Below are 17,375 nucleotides of genomic sequence, written 5' to 3'. Positions count from 1 at the left end.
TCAAATGCAAAGACGGATCATATTTTGTCACCTCACTCCATTTTAGGTGAACCCCAACAGAACATGCATCTGAAAGTTGAACTGACAACAACAAATATCGGTTTCTGTTTTTCGAAATTCACTTGTTTCCTCACTTTCTTTTAACCTCTCTCTTACAATCTGTCTCTATTTCCTTCTCTCTCTCTCTCTCTCTCTCTCTCTCTCTCTCTCTCTCTCTCTCTCTCTCTCTCTCTCTCTCTCTCTCTCTCTCTCTCTCTCTCTCTCTCTCTCTCTCTCTCCTTCCTTCTATCCCTCTTTGACTCTGACAGTTAGCCTTAGGAATCCTGCCTTCTCAGCTGTCCCTAATGGTGTCTCATAGCTACCCGAATTAGCCTCCTTCACCCCCCTCACCTCCACTCCTTCCTTCCCCCTCCTCCTTTCTTCCCCTCCCTTCTTCTCTACTTTCCCCCTCCTTCACCCCCTCCTTTTCCCTCTTTTCCCTCCCCCTCCTCCCTCCCTCCCTCCCCATCTTCCTCCCTCCCTTTCTCCTTCCCACCCCCCCTCTTCATTCCTCCCTCCCCTCTTCCTCCTCTCCTTCTCCTCCTTCTCCTCCCCTGTTCTCAAGCAGTCTGGTTTGGTGGTTTAGTTAGCCTAGAAGTCTGTGTGGTCTGTATTGGGGGCCTGTCTAAATGGGGTCATGCGTAGCTGTAGGGTGGGGGTTTGGGTCTGTAGGGACTGGGGGACACCTGCTGGGATGGGATTGTGGCTCTCCTTCCCTTCCTTCCCGTCTAGGGATGCATCCCAAATGGCACCCTATCCCTATATAGTGCACTACTGTTGACCAGAGTTTGACCAGGACCCATAGGGCTCTGGTCAACAATAGTGCACTATGTAGGGAATAGGAGGTCATTTGGGACACAGGCCAGGGCAGTCCTGCCTCCCTCCCTCTGGCTGTCTGTCTGTTCTGCCTTCCTCCCTTCCTTCACTCCCTGGCAAGCACTGTTTCTCTCTTGCTCTCTGTCTCGTGCCCTAGCTCGTTCTCTTTTGTTTTCTTTCTTTCTCTCTCTCTCTTTCTCTCTCTCTCTCTCTCTCTTTCTCTCTCTCTCTCTCTCTCTCTCTCTCTCTCTCTCTCTCTCTCTCTCTCTCTCTCTCTCTCTCTCTCACCCTCTCTTAAGCACTCTTTATCGCTCTCTCAAGCACTTTCTCTTTATTTTCTGAGTCTCTCTTTCTTCCTCTATCTCTCTTTCCCTCTCTGTCATCGCTAAATGGCTCGCAGCTCTGCCCAGTGCCCACCCACCCACCCAGAATCACACACACACACACCCAGAATCACACACATACACACCCACACACACAGCGACTGCGTTAATGGAGGCTCTCAGAACACAAATCATGCTTCATTACTGATTAATGCAATCTCTCCCTCTCTCTCTACACAACTCTGTAGTCGGTCGTTCCGCTTCTGCTGGTATTATTTTTCTCCACCCCCTCACCGCGGACAGACGTCTATGTTTGCTGTGACCCTCTACGCCCCACCTACGCACACACCTACGCACACACACACACGCACACACACACACACACATACACACACCTCAACCTCGTATTGAAATGACCCCCCCCCCCCCCCCCCCCCCCCTTGAATCAGACCGTTCCAATCAATCAATCAAAGCTGTCAAGACAGAATAATGTCTATCTGAGGTCAGGATGGGTGTGCTAGCCTACGCTAGTATATTAAAGGCATCAGTGTATCTGTGTACATTGCGACCACAGACAGACACCCAGAGCAGCATAGTGATGCTGTAACAAGGTTAAAGATGTTAAGGGACAGTTGGGGCGTTGCCAAGCACTCTTGACCGGTCAGAGCGGCCGGGAGAAAGCAAACACTTTTTTAAGTGTCTGCTTAAGGCTTCACTTTAGATTAGAGCATTTGTCTGTTTATTTATGTTTACTATGGGGTTGTTTATCAGTGTGGGCCCAGGATTCCATTTGGGGTCTGTTGGTCCCATCGGTCATTGTCAGTGAGGCTCAGTCGCTGTCTGTTTGTTTGAGGGAGAAGATTAATTAATTTATTGGCAACTCTAATCCTGTTTTTTCTTCTCCCTCTTCCCTTTGTCTCCCCCCCTCTCTCTCTTTCTCTTTTTATCTCTTTCTCCCCCTATCTCAACCTGCTTCCTTCCTCCCTCCCTCCCTGCCTCTCTCCCTCCCTCCCTGCCTCTCTCCCTCCCTCCCTGTCTCTCTCCCTCCCTCTCTCCCAGACTTTCACAGCCTGGTGTAACTCCCACTTGAGGAAGGCAGGGACACAGATCGAGAACATCGAGGATGACTTCAGGAATGGCCTCAAACTCATGCTGCTGCTGGAGGTCATCTCAGGTGAGTCAGACTCTTAAGTCACTGTAAGTCACCGCTAAGTCAGTGTTAAGTCACTGCAAAGTCACTCTTACATACTGTTACATCAGAAAGGTTTTCCTCTCCATCTCCATCATAAGTTAGTGGAAAAGCACACTCAAATTCGATGGTATGTGGTCAAATAAAGCAGCATCTGAGCTTAAATGAAAGGAGAATGGCACATACCTTTCTTGGTTGAGTAAAACTTCACCAATAATTTTGTGTTGCAGAGTGGAGATTAAAGTGAATGTTTTTATTGTACACAGGTGAGAGACTGCCCAAACCCGACAAAGGCAAGATGCGTTTCCACAAGATTGCCAATGTGAACAAAGCCCTGGACTTCATCTGCAGCAAGGGAGTCAAGCTGGTGTCCATCGGCGCTGAGGGTGAGACTTCAACATCTTGGTTCTGTTGTTCTTTGCCAATATGTTGTTATACAGGTTCAAAAACAGTAATGTTGTAATTATCCTTTATTTGTAGTTCTAGAGTCCCATTTTACAAAGGAGTTCTGACTTAGAGGTAAAATACTATACCTGTAGATACTTGTTGAAAGATAGAGTGAGGTATTATGTCTGAGACAACTCTCAGTAAGCCAGCATAGACTGAGTTTTGGCCTGTGCTCCATGTTGCCATGGTTTCTGACGGGACTCTGTGATTGGCTTGCAGAGATCGTCGACGGTAATACAAAGATGACCCTGGGAATGATCTGGACCATCATCCTGCGTTTCGCCATTCAGGACATCTCCGTGGAGGGTCAGTTTGTGTGTGTGTGTGTGTGTGTGTGTGTACGTGTGTACACGTGTGTATGCAGGGGTGGAATTGGAAAAAGTTCACTCTTGGATCTGACACATGGTCTTTCAATTCATCTTTAAAAAATAAGTTTACAACTTTGTTCCTATGTATTTCCCCTCGGTTTCACCCGTCATAAACACATTCGAACTGTACATGCATTAAGTCACATGAGAACAAAATCGACCTACTTACCCAGATATCGGATGCACAGTAACACTGTCTAAACATTAAGAGTCACTATACAACTCTATACATACGCATCAACACATTAATAGAATTACGTACATAGTCATAAACACATCATAGGATCACTGTTAAGACACTCAAAATAACCATGATACATGAGAAACACAAGGCTACAGCATGCACTCAGTTCAATATGCATGACTGTTAACACGTTCATATTACTCAAGCCTCAGTTGCACATACACTTTGCATATCCTCCACAAAAACACACCTCAGTAAGCATTTCACACATGCACACACCCACACACCCACCCACACACCCACACACACACACACACACACACACACACACACACACACACACACACACACACACACACACACACACACACACACACACACACACACACACACACACACACACACACACACACTCACACACACTCACACAGGTCACTAAGCTTGACCTTAACAGCACAGGGTTATTGGAGCGTATTTAGCCTACTCTTTTAGGATAACACTATCTCCCCCTGCCCCTCTGTCTCCCCCTCTCTCCCCCGGTCTCCCCCCCGCCTCCTCCCTGTGTAGAGACCTCTGCTAAGGAGGGTCTTCTTCTGTGGTGCCAGAGGAAGACTGCCCCCTACAGGAACGTTAACGTGCAGAACTTCCACATCAGGTGTGCACATTGCGTCACCCTGTGGCCAGGATGGGAAACTACACCCCTTCTGCATGCTGCTTCACAGAGTCATGTTGAGAAGAGATGAATTGGGAACTCCAGTTCATAGTTATGGCTGTAGCTTACTCCTCTCTTAACCTGAGTGCCAGTCTATTTCTGATATCATGCCGCTCTCCACTCACTGTCACATTTGGCATGACAATTACATAAGGAGTTGGCAAGAGACCAGAAACAGACTGGCGACCAGGCTACGCCTCTCTTTCTTTTGGGATTGTTTGTGGTATTATTTTACTTTCTTACTTTTGTCTTTCACTGCTCTTCATTGTCCCGTGCCTCATTGTCCCGTGCCTGTTCTTTTTCTCTCTAAGATTTTCATAATCCTAATGTTTATCTCTCCTCTCCTCTCTCTCTCTCTCTCTCCTCTCCTCTCCTCTCTTCCTCTCCTCTCCTCTCTCCTCTCCTCTCCTCTCCTCCTCTCCTCTCCTCTCCTCTCCCTCCCTCCTCTCCCTCCCCTCCCTCCCCTCCCCTCCCCTCCCCAACTCTATCCTCCCTCCTCTCCCGTGGGTGACTGATTCAGTTGGAAGGATGGCCTGGCACTGTTCCCTCATACACAGACACAGACCTGACCTCATTGACTACTCCAAACTGAGAAAGGTGCCCCCTCCTGCCTTCACTCTCCTCTCAACCCCCATCCTCTCTTAGAGTCCACTAGGGTCAACACCTGTCGTATCCCCTTACTATTACCTTTCATTTCTCTATACCTCAATTCCCTATTTTTTCTCTCTAGAACTCTATTGTATAAGAAGTATGTATATATTTATAATATATGCCATTTAGCGGACGCTTTTATCCTAAGCAACTTACAGTCATGCATGCATACATGTTTTGTATTGGTGGGAATTGAACCCACAACCCTTGGCCTGTGTCTTCTCTTTATGTGTTCATGTAAATCTATTTCTCTGTCTGTGTGTGTGTCCCTAACAGGATGACCCCATCGGTTAACCTCAACACCGCCTTCGAGGTGGCTGAGAAGTACCTGGACATCCCCAAGATGCTCGACGCTGAAGGTGAGTCCATTTTTCAATCATGATTTCTGTAAAACCAGGGAATTCTGGGAACGTTTCAGGAATTGTATAACCCTACCATTCGTCTCCGACGACTCTCTCCAGTGATTACGCAGGAGTTGTATTGAACACCCCCAAGCCTGATGAGAAGGCCATCATGACCTATGTGTCCTGCTTCTACCATGCCTTCGCTGGAGCTGAGCAGGTAACACACTCCATCCACTGCCTCTGCTCCACAATGCCGCAAAACAATGAATACAATGCAATGAAAAACAATACAAATCAACCATCGTTCTAAGGGCCACTGTCTCTGTCTTAACGTTTGTTGTTAATATCTCTCTCTCTCTCTCTCTCTCTCTCTCTCTCTCTCTCTCTCTCTCTCTCTCTCTCTCTCTCTCTCTCTCTCTCTCTCTCTCTCTCTCTCTCTCTCTCTCTCTCTCTCTCTCTCTCTCTCTCTCTCTCTCTCTCTCTCTCTCTCTCTCTCTCTCTCTCTCTCTCTCTCTCTCTCTCTCTCTCACTCTGTCTCTTTCTCTCTCCATCCCCCCTCTCGCTCTTACTTGCCCAGGCTGAGACAGCAGCTAACAGGATCTGTAAAGTGCTGGCTGTGAACCAGGAGAATGAGAAACTCATGGAGGAGTATGAGAAGCTGGCCAGTGAGGTGAGTGTTAAAGGGATAACATACTAGCCTGCTAACTGTTCCTGTAGACTTCTAGTCATTGCGCTAATGCAATTATGTATGAGAGGTTGCATACTGTATGTGCCATTTTCCTGGACGCAGATTAAACCTAGTCCTGGACTAAAAAATGATTTCAATGGAGATTCTCCATTGAGCATGCTTTTTGTGTTTGCCCCTGAACGGTTTCCCAAACAACCAACCAACCAACCAACTCTTCTCCCACTGACCTCTAACCCCTAATCCCTGACCTCTTACCTCTCCCTAGCTGCTAGAGTGGATCCGCAAGACCATCCCGTGGCTGGAGAACCGCATGGCGGAGCAGCACATGAGGGCCATGCAGCAGAAGCTGGAGGACTTCCGGGACTACCGCCGCATCCACAAGCCGCCCCGCGTCCAGGAGAAGTGTCAGCTGGAGATCAACTTCAACACCCTGCAGACCAAGCTGAGGCTGAGCAACCGGCCCGCCTTCATGCCCTCCGAGGGAAAGATGGTCTCGGTAGGTGACGTCACACACCACGCCTCGGGGAGTGAAACTGTCCTGGCAGCCCTCTCGACTTCATACCCCGGGTTCTTCATAAAACCACAGCTAATTTACTGTAGTGGTTAGAGAGTTTTAAGAATAACCCCGTATATATCTGACTGTTCAACCAAACTCACAATACCCAGTATAGTCAACCAACTAACTAGCTTCCATCTATAATACCACCCATCTTATACACTCTCTCTGTCTCTCTCCTCCCCCAGGACATAGCCAACGCATGGAAGGGTCTGGAGCAGGTGGAGAAGGGATATGAGGAGTGGCTCCTTACTGAGATCAGACGTCTGGAGAGACTGGACCACCTGGCTGAGAAGTTCAAGCAGAAGTGTTCCCTGCATCAGTCCTGGACCTCAGGTAATAACAGAGAGAGGGAGAGAGAGAGGGGAGGGAGAGGGGGGTGTAGAGAGAGAGTGGAGGGAGGGGGGGGGGGGGGTAGAGAGAGAAGGGGGGGTAGAGAGAGAGGGGCGAGAGGAGAGGTAAAGGGGATATCATTTAGAATTTTTAAATCCACTTAATTGGGTCAAGAACCTACAGTACATCAACTTTCAACCCTCAGACGGCATGCACCACAGTGCTCATGGGTGGATGGGGATAGAGAGATAGAATGGAGAGGAGAGGTAAAGGGGATAGAGAGATAGAAGGGGGGGAGAGAGTGTGAGAGAGAGAGAGAGATAACGATTGAGTATAAACTGTGTTTCCCCAGGTAAAGAAGAGCTGCTGTCCATGAAGGACTATGAGTCAGCCTCTCTGATGGAGATCAGGGCTCTGATGAGGAAACACGAGGCCTTTGAGTCTGACCTGGCCGCACACCAGGACAGAGTGGAACAGATCGCTGCTATCGCACAGGAGCTCAAGTAAGGAGGGGAGGAGGGAGTAGGGAGGGATGATGGGAGGTGTGGAGGAACGGTGGAAGGAGGGAGTAGGGAGTAGGGAGGGATGATGGGAGGAACGGTGGAAGGAGGGAGTGATGGAAGAAGTGATAAATGTAGTTCTAGAAAAAGGGACACAGGTATGTAATAGAAGTGATACTGATCAGTGTGTTTGCCTGTTTCTCTCTCAGTGAGCTGGACTACCATGATGCGTCCTCGGTGAACGCCCGCTGCCAGGGCATCTGTGACCAGTGGGACAACCTGGGGACCCTGACGCAGAAGAGGAGGGACTCCCTGGAGGTACTGAGCTACGCACTTACAACAGATATCTAATCAGACACTTTTAGTTGGAGAATGTGATCGATGCAGGAATTGAACACACAACCTCTTACCAACTGAGCCACCATGAGCCAGGAGATGTTCCTGACCATGTGACCTGTCTCTGGAAAAACTCCTGGCCCTTCCAATAACAACTAGTGGTGGTCATATCAAGCCATTACATGTATTACTGTGACTACTTAGTCAAGTTACTATTAGTAGCAGCAGTTATAGTAGTAATAGCAGCAATGGCTTCATACTGTATATAGTTAAATATTGTCCTGGTCTTTCCTAGCGTGTGGAGAAACTGTGGGAGACCATTGACCAGCTGTACCTGGAGTTCGCCAAGAGGGCGGCGCCCTTCAACAACTGGATGGACGGAGCCATGGAGGATCTGCAGGACATGTTTATCGTCCACAGCACAGAGGAGATCCATGTACGTGTGTGTGTGCGCGCGCGTGCGTGTGTGTACAATACTTAACATTAACTGTCTGATGGACTCTCGTTTCTCTCTGCATTCCCTCGCTCTCTCGCTCACTCTCGTTATTTCCCATATCACTCCATTCTCACTCCTTATTTCCTCCCCCTCTTCTGATTATGTGACACACACCACACCCTTTAAACCTCTCTCTCTTTCGCTACTTCCCACTGTATCCCTCCATTCTAACTCCTCTTCTCCTCCTCCTATCCCCCTCTCCTCTCCAGTCTCTGATCACAGCCCATGACCAGTTCAAGGCCACCCTACCAGAGGCTGATAAGGAACGCATGGCCACCATGGGCATCCAGAGCGAGATCGTCAAGATCGCTCAGACCTACGGCATCAAGCTGTCAGGAGTCAACCCCTACACCAACCTCTCCCCCCAGGATATCACTAATAAGTGGGAGGCGGTGAGTACAACACACTGAGAAGCCAACAGAGAAGCTGAAATGTTTTTCTTTTTAATTGTATTTCCTTCCCTGGCTAGGTTTCTACACTCTAGATTGTACAAGTCAAGTGACACATTTTCTGTGACAATATTTTTTTCTGTGGTTTGTATTTTTTCTCACACACTATAGCTGTAAGTTGCTTAATGTCAAAGGGTTACTCTCTAGAGCAGGGCTCTCCAACCCTGTTCCTGGAGAGTTACCCTCCTGTACGTTTTTACTCCAACCCAAGTTGTAACTAACTTCAATGAGACAATGCTGAAACATCAATCCATGGGCGAGTCAGTGACACAATTTTCATTTGTGCAGAAATCAAAATGAAAGAAAATGTATCTGGGAAATTCAGCAGGCTGTGGTGTGAAATAGGCTTTTAGAAATGCCGTCTTTATTTTATTATTTATCGTTACTGCCGTCTTTGGTGTGTTTTGGTGTGCTTATCAATGCAAGAGCACCTTTTATCCCACTCCCAAAACAATTTGATTAAGTCATACAAAGGTTTTACACTTCATGAAGTTTCAAATGCATTCTGCCATTACTAAATGTATAATGTGATAGGTATTTTGACCGAACAATTTTTTTACGAACAAAAATACATTTGATTAATAGAACATCAGTCGTCTTCCACAAATGAAGGGGATGATGACGCAATCTTTGCGAGAGGGAGGGAATCTGATTGGTCCTCAACTCACAGCTCAGACACTTCATTCAGGATAAAATAATTTAGTTCTTAGTTCTGAAGGATTCATCGCAATAGAAATGTACCTGGCTAAAAGGTGAGCCACTTTCGTGATGCCGGTTATCCGAGTTTGATGACCAAAGTTACCTCGCTAACTCCTCAAATTTGGTACGTAGTATAGGGCTCTGCTCTAGAGTAACAGAGTAACGGAATGTCATCTCTACCAGTGTGTTGACGACCAATGTCCCTGTCTCCCTCCATAGGTGAAGCACCTTGTCCCTCTCAGGGACCAGATGCTGCAGGAGGAGGTGGCCAGGCAGCAGGCTAACGAGAGGCTGAGGCGCCAGTTCGCTGCCCAGGCCAACATCATCGGACCCTGGATCCAGACCAAGATGGAGGTACAGTTACTTCAACTAGAGCAGTGGTCACCAACCTTTTCTGAGTCAAGATCACTTTCTGAGTCAAAATGCAAGCCGAGATCTACTGCTTTTTTTCTACAGGACTTACAAAATGTAAGCCTATGCAACATTAACCAACTAAAAACAGTTCTGTAGCAATGAGGTTTGTGCAGTAGGTTAAAGGCCTAATACATTATCACTGCATAGTGACTATGCTTGAATTGCCCTGCCAACATTGTTCTTCTCAGACCATTTTGAAATTATATTTAAAAAATGTAGGTATATGATCACACAGGTAATATATAATTTGTTGTATTACTTGTGAGGCATAGCTAAGTGAGCATAATAATATATGTTTTTTTTCTGAGGGGAGGGAGGGAGCAGCGGTGAGGCTGCCTCTCATCCGACTCACTGTCCCTCCGCTCTCCCTTCCCTCCACTGAGAAAAGGGGACACAGTCTTTCTGCCTCATGCACCAATTCATGTTGTTACTCCTATGACCAGAGAATGTGAACTATTCCTTGATATTAAAAATGAGCTAGTGCTACAGGGTCCTACTAGCCTGAAATCCAGACCTGTTTTGTGCTAACATTCCACTGTACTCCATGTCATTATGCCATGTTTGGTATGACAAAGAGTGTCAAGAAGTGAAATGTTAGCACAAACAGACTGGTACCCAGGCTAAGCTGCTACAGGGTCCCCTAACCCCAAACATGCAGGGGTTCACAACATCTACTGTTCCTATACTTCTGGGTCCTTATTCAAAAAGAGTCTCAAGAGTAGGAGAGCTGATTTAGGATCACTTTTGCCTTTTAGATTATAATGAATGGAACTGATCCTAGATCCTAGACCTGATCCTAGATCAGCACTCTTTGACGCTTTATGAATACGGAACCCTGAACTCTCATCCATACACACTTCTCAGTTCTCATCAGCTCCTTTTCTCCTCCCTCTCTCCCTCTCTCCCCCTCTCCCCCCCTCTCCCTCTATAGGAGATTGGTCATGTGTCTGTGGACATTGCCGGTTCTCTAGAGGAACAGATGAACAACCTGAAGCAGTATGAACAGAACATTATCAATTACAAGTGTAACATTGACAAACTGGAGGGAGACCACCAGCTCAGCCAGGAGTCCCTCATCTTTGACAACAAACACACCAACTACACTATGGAGGTAACACAACTCACAACTACACAACGCACGACTACACAACAAAAACACCAACTACACAACGCAAGACTACATAACAAAAACACCAACTACACAGCACACAACTACACAACAAACACACAACTACACCATGGAGGTAAAGTATCTTATATTCTAGACCTAGGTTAAGTATCATATACTCCCCTACGTATTTATTTGGACAGTGAAGCTAAAACTTTTAATTTGGCTCTATACTTCAGCATTTTAGATTTGAGATAAAATGTTTCATATGAGGCGACAGTACAGAATGTTGCCTTTTATTTGAGGGTATTTTCCTACAGATCAGTTTTACCATTTAGATATTAGTGCACTTTATGTATCTAGTTCCCAATTTGAAGGTGTCATAAGGTGTCACTTATAGTGTATTAAAGTAGTCAAAAGTTTAGTATTTGGTCCCATATTCCTAGCGCGCAATTATTACGTCAAGCTTGTGACTCTACAAATGTGTTGGAAGCATTTGCAGTTTGTTTTGGTTGTGTTTCGGATTATGTTGTGCTCAATAGAAATGAATGGTAATAAAATGCTAACCTCTCACCATAGACCAATATCAGGGAAGGTTAGCATTTTTAAAAAATATTTATGCCTCTGTAACTTTCCCTCTCATCATTATTCACGATTTATTCATGATTTTCCGTAATCATGGTAGCATCCACATTAATGTAGAAGTGTTCAGAAACATATTCCATTCTTATTTACTATACAAGTGAGTCCTCTGTTTCTTTCTCTCTCTCTATCTGTCTCTCTGTCTTTCTCTCCGCTCCCTCGTTCCCTCTCTCTTTCTGCAGCATATCCGTGTGGGCTGGGAGCAGCTCCTGACCACCATCGCCCGCACCATCAACGAGGTGGAGAACCAGATTCTGACCCGCGACGCCAAGGGCATCAGCCAGGAGCAGCTTAACGAGTTCAGAGCCTCCTTCAACCACTTTGACAGGGTAAAGAAAAAAACGGTTCTTGTACTTGCGTTTCTTGCACTTGTCTTTTCTCTTCCTGGCTCAGATTTTGCAGATAGCGGTTATTTTGAAGAAGGTTTTACTTGCAATGATTCTGATATGTGGTTGTTTTTACCTACCTTAGTTGAATGCACTGACTGTAAGTGTGAATTTGGAATATTTAGTGATTTCTTCCCATCGTAGTTGTTCCTCCTTACTGAGGGATAGTGTATCTCTAGCGTGTAATGTTCACATAATCGTTGATCATTGCATTGGTCATTGATCATATGTCCAATCATAAAAACTGATGCTTGTGTTCTCCCTCTCTCTTTGCAGAAGAGAAACGGCATGATGGACCCCGACGACTTCCGTGCCTGTCTCATCTCCATGGGTTACGATCTGGTGAGTAGCCTAGCTACCAACAGGAAGTGACCTCACATTCATTTCTTCTCAGTCCCTTTATACAAAATGACTGTGCTCTATCTGGTTGTATACAGTTATAGTATAAATGGCATCCGTTTTTATACTAAAGGTTTCAAAACATGTTCTCCTCAACAATGATATGAAAGTGTTCTAATCTACTGTAACATGTTGTCCAATAGGGTGAGGTGTTCTAATCTACTGTAACATGTTGTCCAATAGGGTGAGGTGTTCTAATCTACTGTAACATGTTGTCCAATAGGGTGAGGTGTTCTAATCTACTTTAACATGTTGTCCAATAGGGTGAGGTGTTCTAATCTACTGTAACATGTTGTCCAATAGGGTGAGGTGTTCTAATCTACTGTAACATGTTGTCCAATAGGGTGAGGTGTTCTAATCTACTTTAACATGTTGTCCAATAGGGTGAGGTGTTCTAATCTACTGTAACTCGTTGTCCAATAGGGTGAGGTGGAGTTTGCCCGCATCATGACCTTGGTGGATTCCAACAACACAGGCGTGGTCACCTTCCAGGCCTTCATTGACTTCATGACCCGTGAGACGGCCGAGACAGACACCGCTGACCAGGTCATGGCTTCCTTTAAGATCCTGGCCTCCGACAAGGTGAGCTAGAACATTTTAATAGGGCCAGATCTCCCTTGAAAAATAGGTATTTTCACACCTGTGGGACAACCTAGTAAATACAATGAAATAAATACATAGAAATGAAATAAATATATACTTCCTCTCTTCCAGGCCTACATCACGGTTGACGAGCTGCGCAGAGAGCTGCCCGCAGAGCAGGCTGAGTACTGCATCAGCCGCATGACCAGGTACACAGAATTACAAAGGTCAAATAGGGGGTGCTTATATTTGTCCTGTTTCACACATGTACAACTGTGTAACCTATACAAGTGTGTGGCTACGACACAGGCCACTCTAGTAATATAATGTATCCCTATGACCAGGGACACAGGCCACTCTAGTAATATAATGTATCTCTATGACCAGGGACACAGGCCACTCTAGTAATATAATGTATCTCTATGACCAGGGACACAGGCCACTCTAGTAATATAATGTATCTCTATGACCAGGGACACAGGCCACTCTAGTAATATAATGTATCTCTATGACCAGGGACACAGGCCACTCTAGTAATATAATGTATCTCTATGACCAGGGACACAGGCCACTCTAGTAATATAATGTATCTCTATGACCAGGGACACAGGCCACTCTAGTAATATAATGTATCTCTGTGACCAGGTACATTGGAGCAGACGGCTCACCCGGAGCCCTCGACTACATCTCCTTCTCCAGCGCACTCTATGGCGAGAGCGACTTGTAAACCCCCTCTCCTCCTATTCCTCCTCCTCCTCCTCCTCCTCCTCCTGTTCTTTCTTCCCTCCTTCCTCTCCCCCCTGTACAGAGAGAGATTTAGATACACCTTCTCCTCTCCTCTTTTCCCATTCCCCACTCCTTCCTCCATCCTCCCCCATGTTGTCCACACTGCCCAGAGAGGAAGAGAGAGCGGGAGGCTTTGCTCAGATCAAATCTCAGAGACCCATGTCCTGTTAAGGTCTGGCTGGATTTCTAATGTTTAACTCTCATCCCTGTATCATCCATACTGTCATCCGTACTGCAACAAGTGCCTGATGAGCCAGAATACCTGGTGTCACACGATAATCTGTTTCACATTAACTTTCTTTTAGTATGATTGACCAGACAGAGTTGGGTCATGAAAAAAACAAAGAAAGGACAAAAGAAAAAGAGTTTCACACTAGCAGAGTTTCTGAGCAAAGCCCCCAGCACTACACCTCACCTCCTCAAAGAATATTAAAATATATATATTTTTTGGAAGGGTTTAAAAGAAAATGATGAAAAAATATTGGTTGGTTGGTTGTGTATTGATGCAGATGCATGCTCTGTTTATAGTAGAAATGCTGTCCATGTTGAATGTTTGAATCTCCCCCCTACACCCCAAACCCTTTATAGCAGCTCTTCATCCCCATACAAACACCCTTCTCTTTCCATAGAAACTTGTAATGTTGTCCCAACATTTTCATAACGTTGTCATTTAGTATTTCAGGGATTATAGGGTGCCATCAGGAGAGAGAAGCAAGAGAGAGCAACCTGAGTGAGTGGTGAATTGTGGGTAAAAGGTAGTTAACCCCTGATCTCCGATCAACTTGTTTAGAGGGGTGAGGACACTGACAGGAAGGCTAATTTTGATAGGAGGATAGGGTGAGGATGCTGACAGGAAGGCTCATTTTGATTGGAGGATAGGGTGAGGATGCTGACAGGAAGGCTCATTTTGATTGGAGGATAGGGTGAGGATGCTGACAGGAAGGCTCATTTTGATTGGAGAATAAGGTGAGGATGCTGACAGGAAGGCTCATTTTGATTGGAGGATACGAAGATAAAGGAGTGTAATAACTGTTATGGCCAGAAAGACGTGTGTCGGTCACCTCTCTCCTCCTCATCCCTCCATCCCTCTATCACCACTCCATCGTCTGTACCAGTGAGATTACTACACCAATAGAATCATATAAAATATATTAGATATTATATTTTAGATATTATATTTCGTATCATGTCCTATGAAACCATGTTGAGGTTGTCTGCTTGCTGTGCGTTGTCAGAGGAGTGAGAGACAGATAGAGGTGTTGGGTAGTGAAAGAGAGAGAGAGAGAGAGAGAGAGAGAGAGAGGACATCAGGTAAAGTTCTCCAGATAAAGGAATATGTCCAGGTATGGTGAAACAAAGGTATGCCCAGGCTTCGTCCAAAATGGCACCCTATTCCCCATAGGCTCTAGTCAAAAGTAGTGCACTACAAAAGTTATAGGGTGCCATTTTGGACAAGACCCAGTATGGCCTAACTATCTATGTAAGTGAGCTTTTAGGTTGTGGTCCAGTTCAATAAGAGGATGGCTGCGTTCCAGGCTGACTACACCGCAGACGGCTGCCATATCTCACAACGCCTGGATCGGTGTTAAACATATCAGCTAACCACATCATATGATATAGCAATCTGATGCCTGACTGCACAGTTGATGAGGTGGCACACAATCATTTGCAATGTAGTCGGCCTGGAACATGACAAATGCTTAAAACAGAACCTGAGAATGTCCGCCATGAAGTGAGCAAGGGTATTCTAATGACAGTGGGCAATTCTCAAATCTACACCCAATTCCCTATGTAGTCCACTACTTTTGACCTGGTCCGAAGTAGCCAAGTGCACTACGGAGGGAATAGGGTGTCATTTAGGATAGAGCCAGTACTAGTAACTCCCCTGTGCATGAATTCTTTCTCTTCTGTCTTCTCTATTATCTCCTCCTCCTCCCCTCCCCCCTCCCCCTCCTCCCCTCCCCTCCTCCCTCCTCCTCTCTCTATTCTATCACCCACTACAAGAGCTCGCTTCTACACAATTCATCAAAGTTAAAGACACACCTTGGAATAAATAAAAAAGGAAAACTATATTACTATATGAAGTTTTGTGTTGTGTTTTTATTTCCCATCAATCACCATAAAGGGAGTGGCGATACTGTTGAAGTAAAATCAGTTGCAACTGTTCAGAAGTAAACCAAAATGTCCAGAACAGTTCCTGGTTAATTAAATATTAAATAAATACAAGAAAGAATTGTAAAACGTCTTTAATGTAACTGTAATGTGACTAAGACTACTACGACTTATGTAGCATAAACATTCCTTCCACAAGCTTCCCACAATAAGTTGGGTGAATTTTGGCCCATTCCTCCTGACAGAGCTGGTGTAACTGAGTCAGGTTTGTAGGCCTCCTTGCTTGCACACGCTTTTTCAGTTCTGCCCACACATTTTCTATAGGATTGAGGTCAGGGCTTTGTGATGGCCACTCCAATACCTTGACTTTGCTGTCCTTAAGCCATTTTGGCCCAACTTTGGAAGTATGCTTGGGGTCATTGTCCATTTGGAAGACCCATTTGCGACCAAGCTTTAACTTCCTGACTGATGTCTTGAGATATTGATATATATATATCCACATAATTTTCCTTCCTCATGATGCCATCTATTTTGTGAAGTGGCAGTGGCTTCATCCTTGCTGAGTGGCCTTTCAGGTTATGTCGATATAGGACTTGTTTTACTGTGGATATATATACTTTTGTACCTGTTTCCTCCAGCATCTTCACAAGGTCCTTTGCTGTTGTTCTGGGATTGATTTTCACTTTTCGCACCAAAGTACGTTCATCTCTAGGAGACAGAACGCGTCTCCTTCCTGAGCGGTAGGACGGCTGCGTGGTCCCATGGTGTTTATACTTGCGTGCTATTGTTTGTACAGATGAACGTGGTACCTTCAGGCGTTTGGAAATTGCTCCCAAGTATGAACCAGACTTTTTCTGAGGTTTTGGCTGATTTATTTTGATTTTCCCATGATGTCAAGCAAAGAGGCACTGAGTTTGAAGGTAGGCCTTGAAATACATCCACAAATACACCTCCAATTGACTCAAATGATGTCAATTAGCCTATCAGAAGCTTCTAAAGCCATGAATTTTCCAAGCTGTTTAAAGGCACAGTCAACTTAGTGTATGTAAATTTCTGACCCACTGGAATTGTGATACAGTGAATTATAAGTGAAATAATCTGTCTGTAAACAATTGTTGGAAAAATTACTTGTGTCATGCACAAAGTAGATGTCCTTAACGACTTGCCAAAACTATAGTTTGTTAACAAGAAACTTGTGGAGTGGTTGAAAAACAAGTTTTAATGACTCCAACCTAAGTGTATGTAAACTTCCGACTTCAATTGTATATGAACACTGTTTAGTTCTAAAAAATAAGGGGTTAAATACATGTTTAAAAAAAATCCTGATCTTTCTTATATCTCTCAGATATAGGACAGACACTTCGGAACTTCAGAACACTTCAAACTTTTTTGGGGGGACTATCTGTTGTTCCATGTAGTGAATCTGTTATGCAATACGTTTGTATGGGCTAATAGCAGTAAGGCCAAATAAAAATGTCTCAAAAATGTTTATATAATTTTTATTATACTTCAATGGGTCTTAAAATTCTAAGTCAAATAGCTAAATGATTCTTGGTATGACCTTCTTAAAACGATTCCATATAGCTTAGAAGACCCCCCCACCCCTGGCTTAGACAGGGCTTAGACTCTTATGGGTTAGACAGAAAGATAAGCAACAGGATGAAAGCATTTCAGTTCAGGATTTTTTATCTCACATGTGGATGAGGGATCAGTAGTTAAATAATTAACATTCTAGGTCTGCCTCACGCCTGTCATTCTGAAAGTATGAATTGCTTTTAATGGATATACTGTGCATATTATGTATATAGTTATATAC

The 17,375-nt window shown here is 45.0% G+C and overlaps 1 protein-coding gene across 1 annotated transcript in view; it reads left to right on the top strand.

Moving 5' to 3' along the window:
• LOC311132687 (alpha-actinin-3-like) overlaps positions 1-13,388 on the top strand; it is a gene marked incomplete at both ends in the record, with an annotated part of 30,941 nt that extends 17,553 nt beyond the window's left edge. Inside the window, 23 exon segments of the mRNA XM_084165955.1 lie at positions 2,238-2,352; positions 2,634-2,753; positions 3,034-3,120; positions 3,934-4,021; positions 4,599-4,616; positions 4,618-4,675; positions 5,006-5,020; positions 5,022-5,088; positions 5,205-5,290; positions 5,651-5,743; positions 6,027-6,257; positions 6,506-6,653; positions 7,003-7,153; positions 7,360-7,468; positions 7,782-7,922; positions 8,192-8,374; positions 9,350-9,484; positions 10,476-10,655; positions 11,477-11,623; positions 11,957-12,022; positions 12,503-12,661; positions 12,794-12,870; positions 13,307-13,388. Of these exon segments, the coding sequence (XP_084022081.1) occupies positions 2,238-2,352; positions 2,634-2,753; positions 3,034-3,120; positions 3,934-4,021; positions 4,599-4,616; positions 4,618-4,675; positions 5,006-5,020; positions 5,022-5,088; positions 5,205-5,290; positions 5,651-5,743; positions 6,027-6,257; positions 6,506-6,653; positions 7,003-7,153; positions 7,360-7,468; positions 7,782-7,922; positions 8,192-8,374; positions 9,350-9,484; positions 10,476-10,655; positions 11,477-11,623; positions 11,957-12,022; positions 12,503-12,661; positions 12,794-12,870; positions 13,307-13,388 (2,556 nt within the window).
• Between the last annotated feature and the right edge of the window lie 3,987 nt (positions 13,389-17,375).

Source organism: Coregonus lavaretus, assembly GCF_964263955.1.
Source record: "Coregonus lavaretus genome assembly, chromosome: 7".
Lineage (NCBI taxonomy): Eukaryota > Metazoa > Chordata > Actinopteri > Salmoniformes > Salmonidae > Coregonus > Coregonus lavaretus.
The sequence above is the reverse complement of the archived record's forward strand: the minus strand, read 5'-3'. Positions and strand labels throughout refer to the sequence as shown.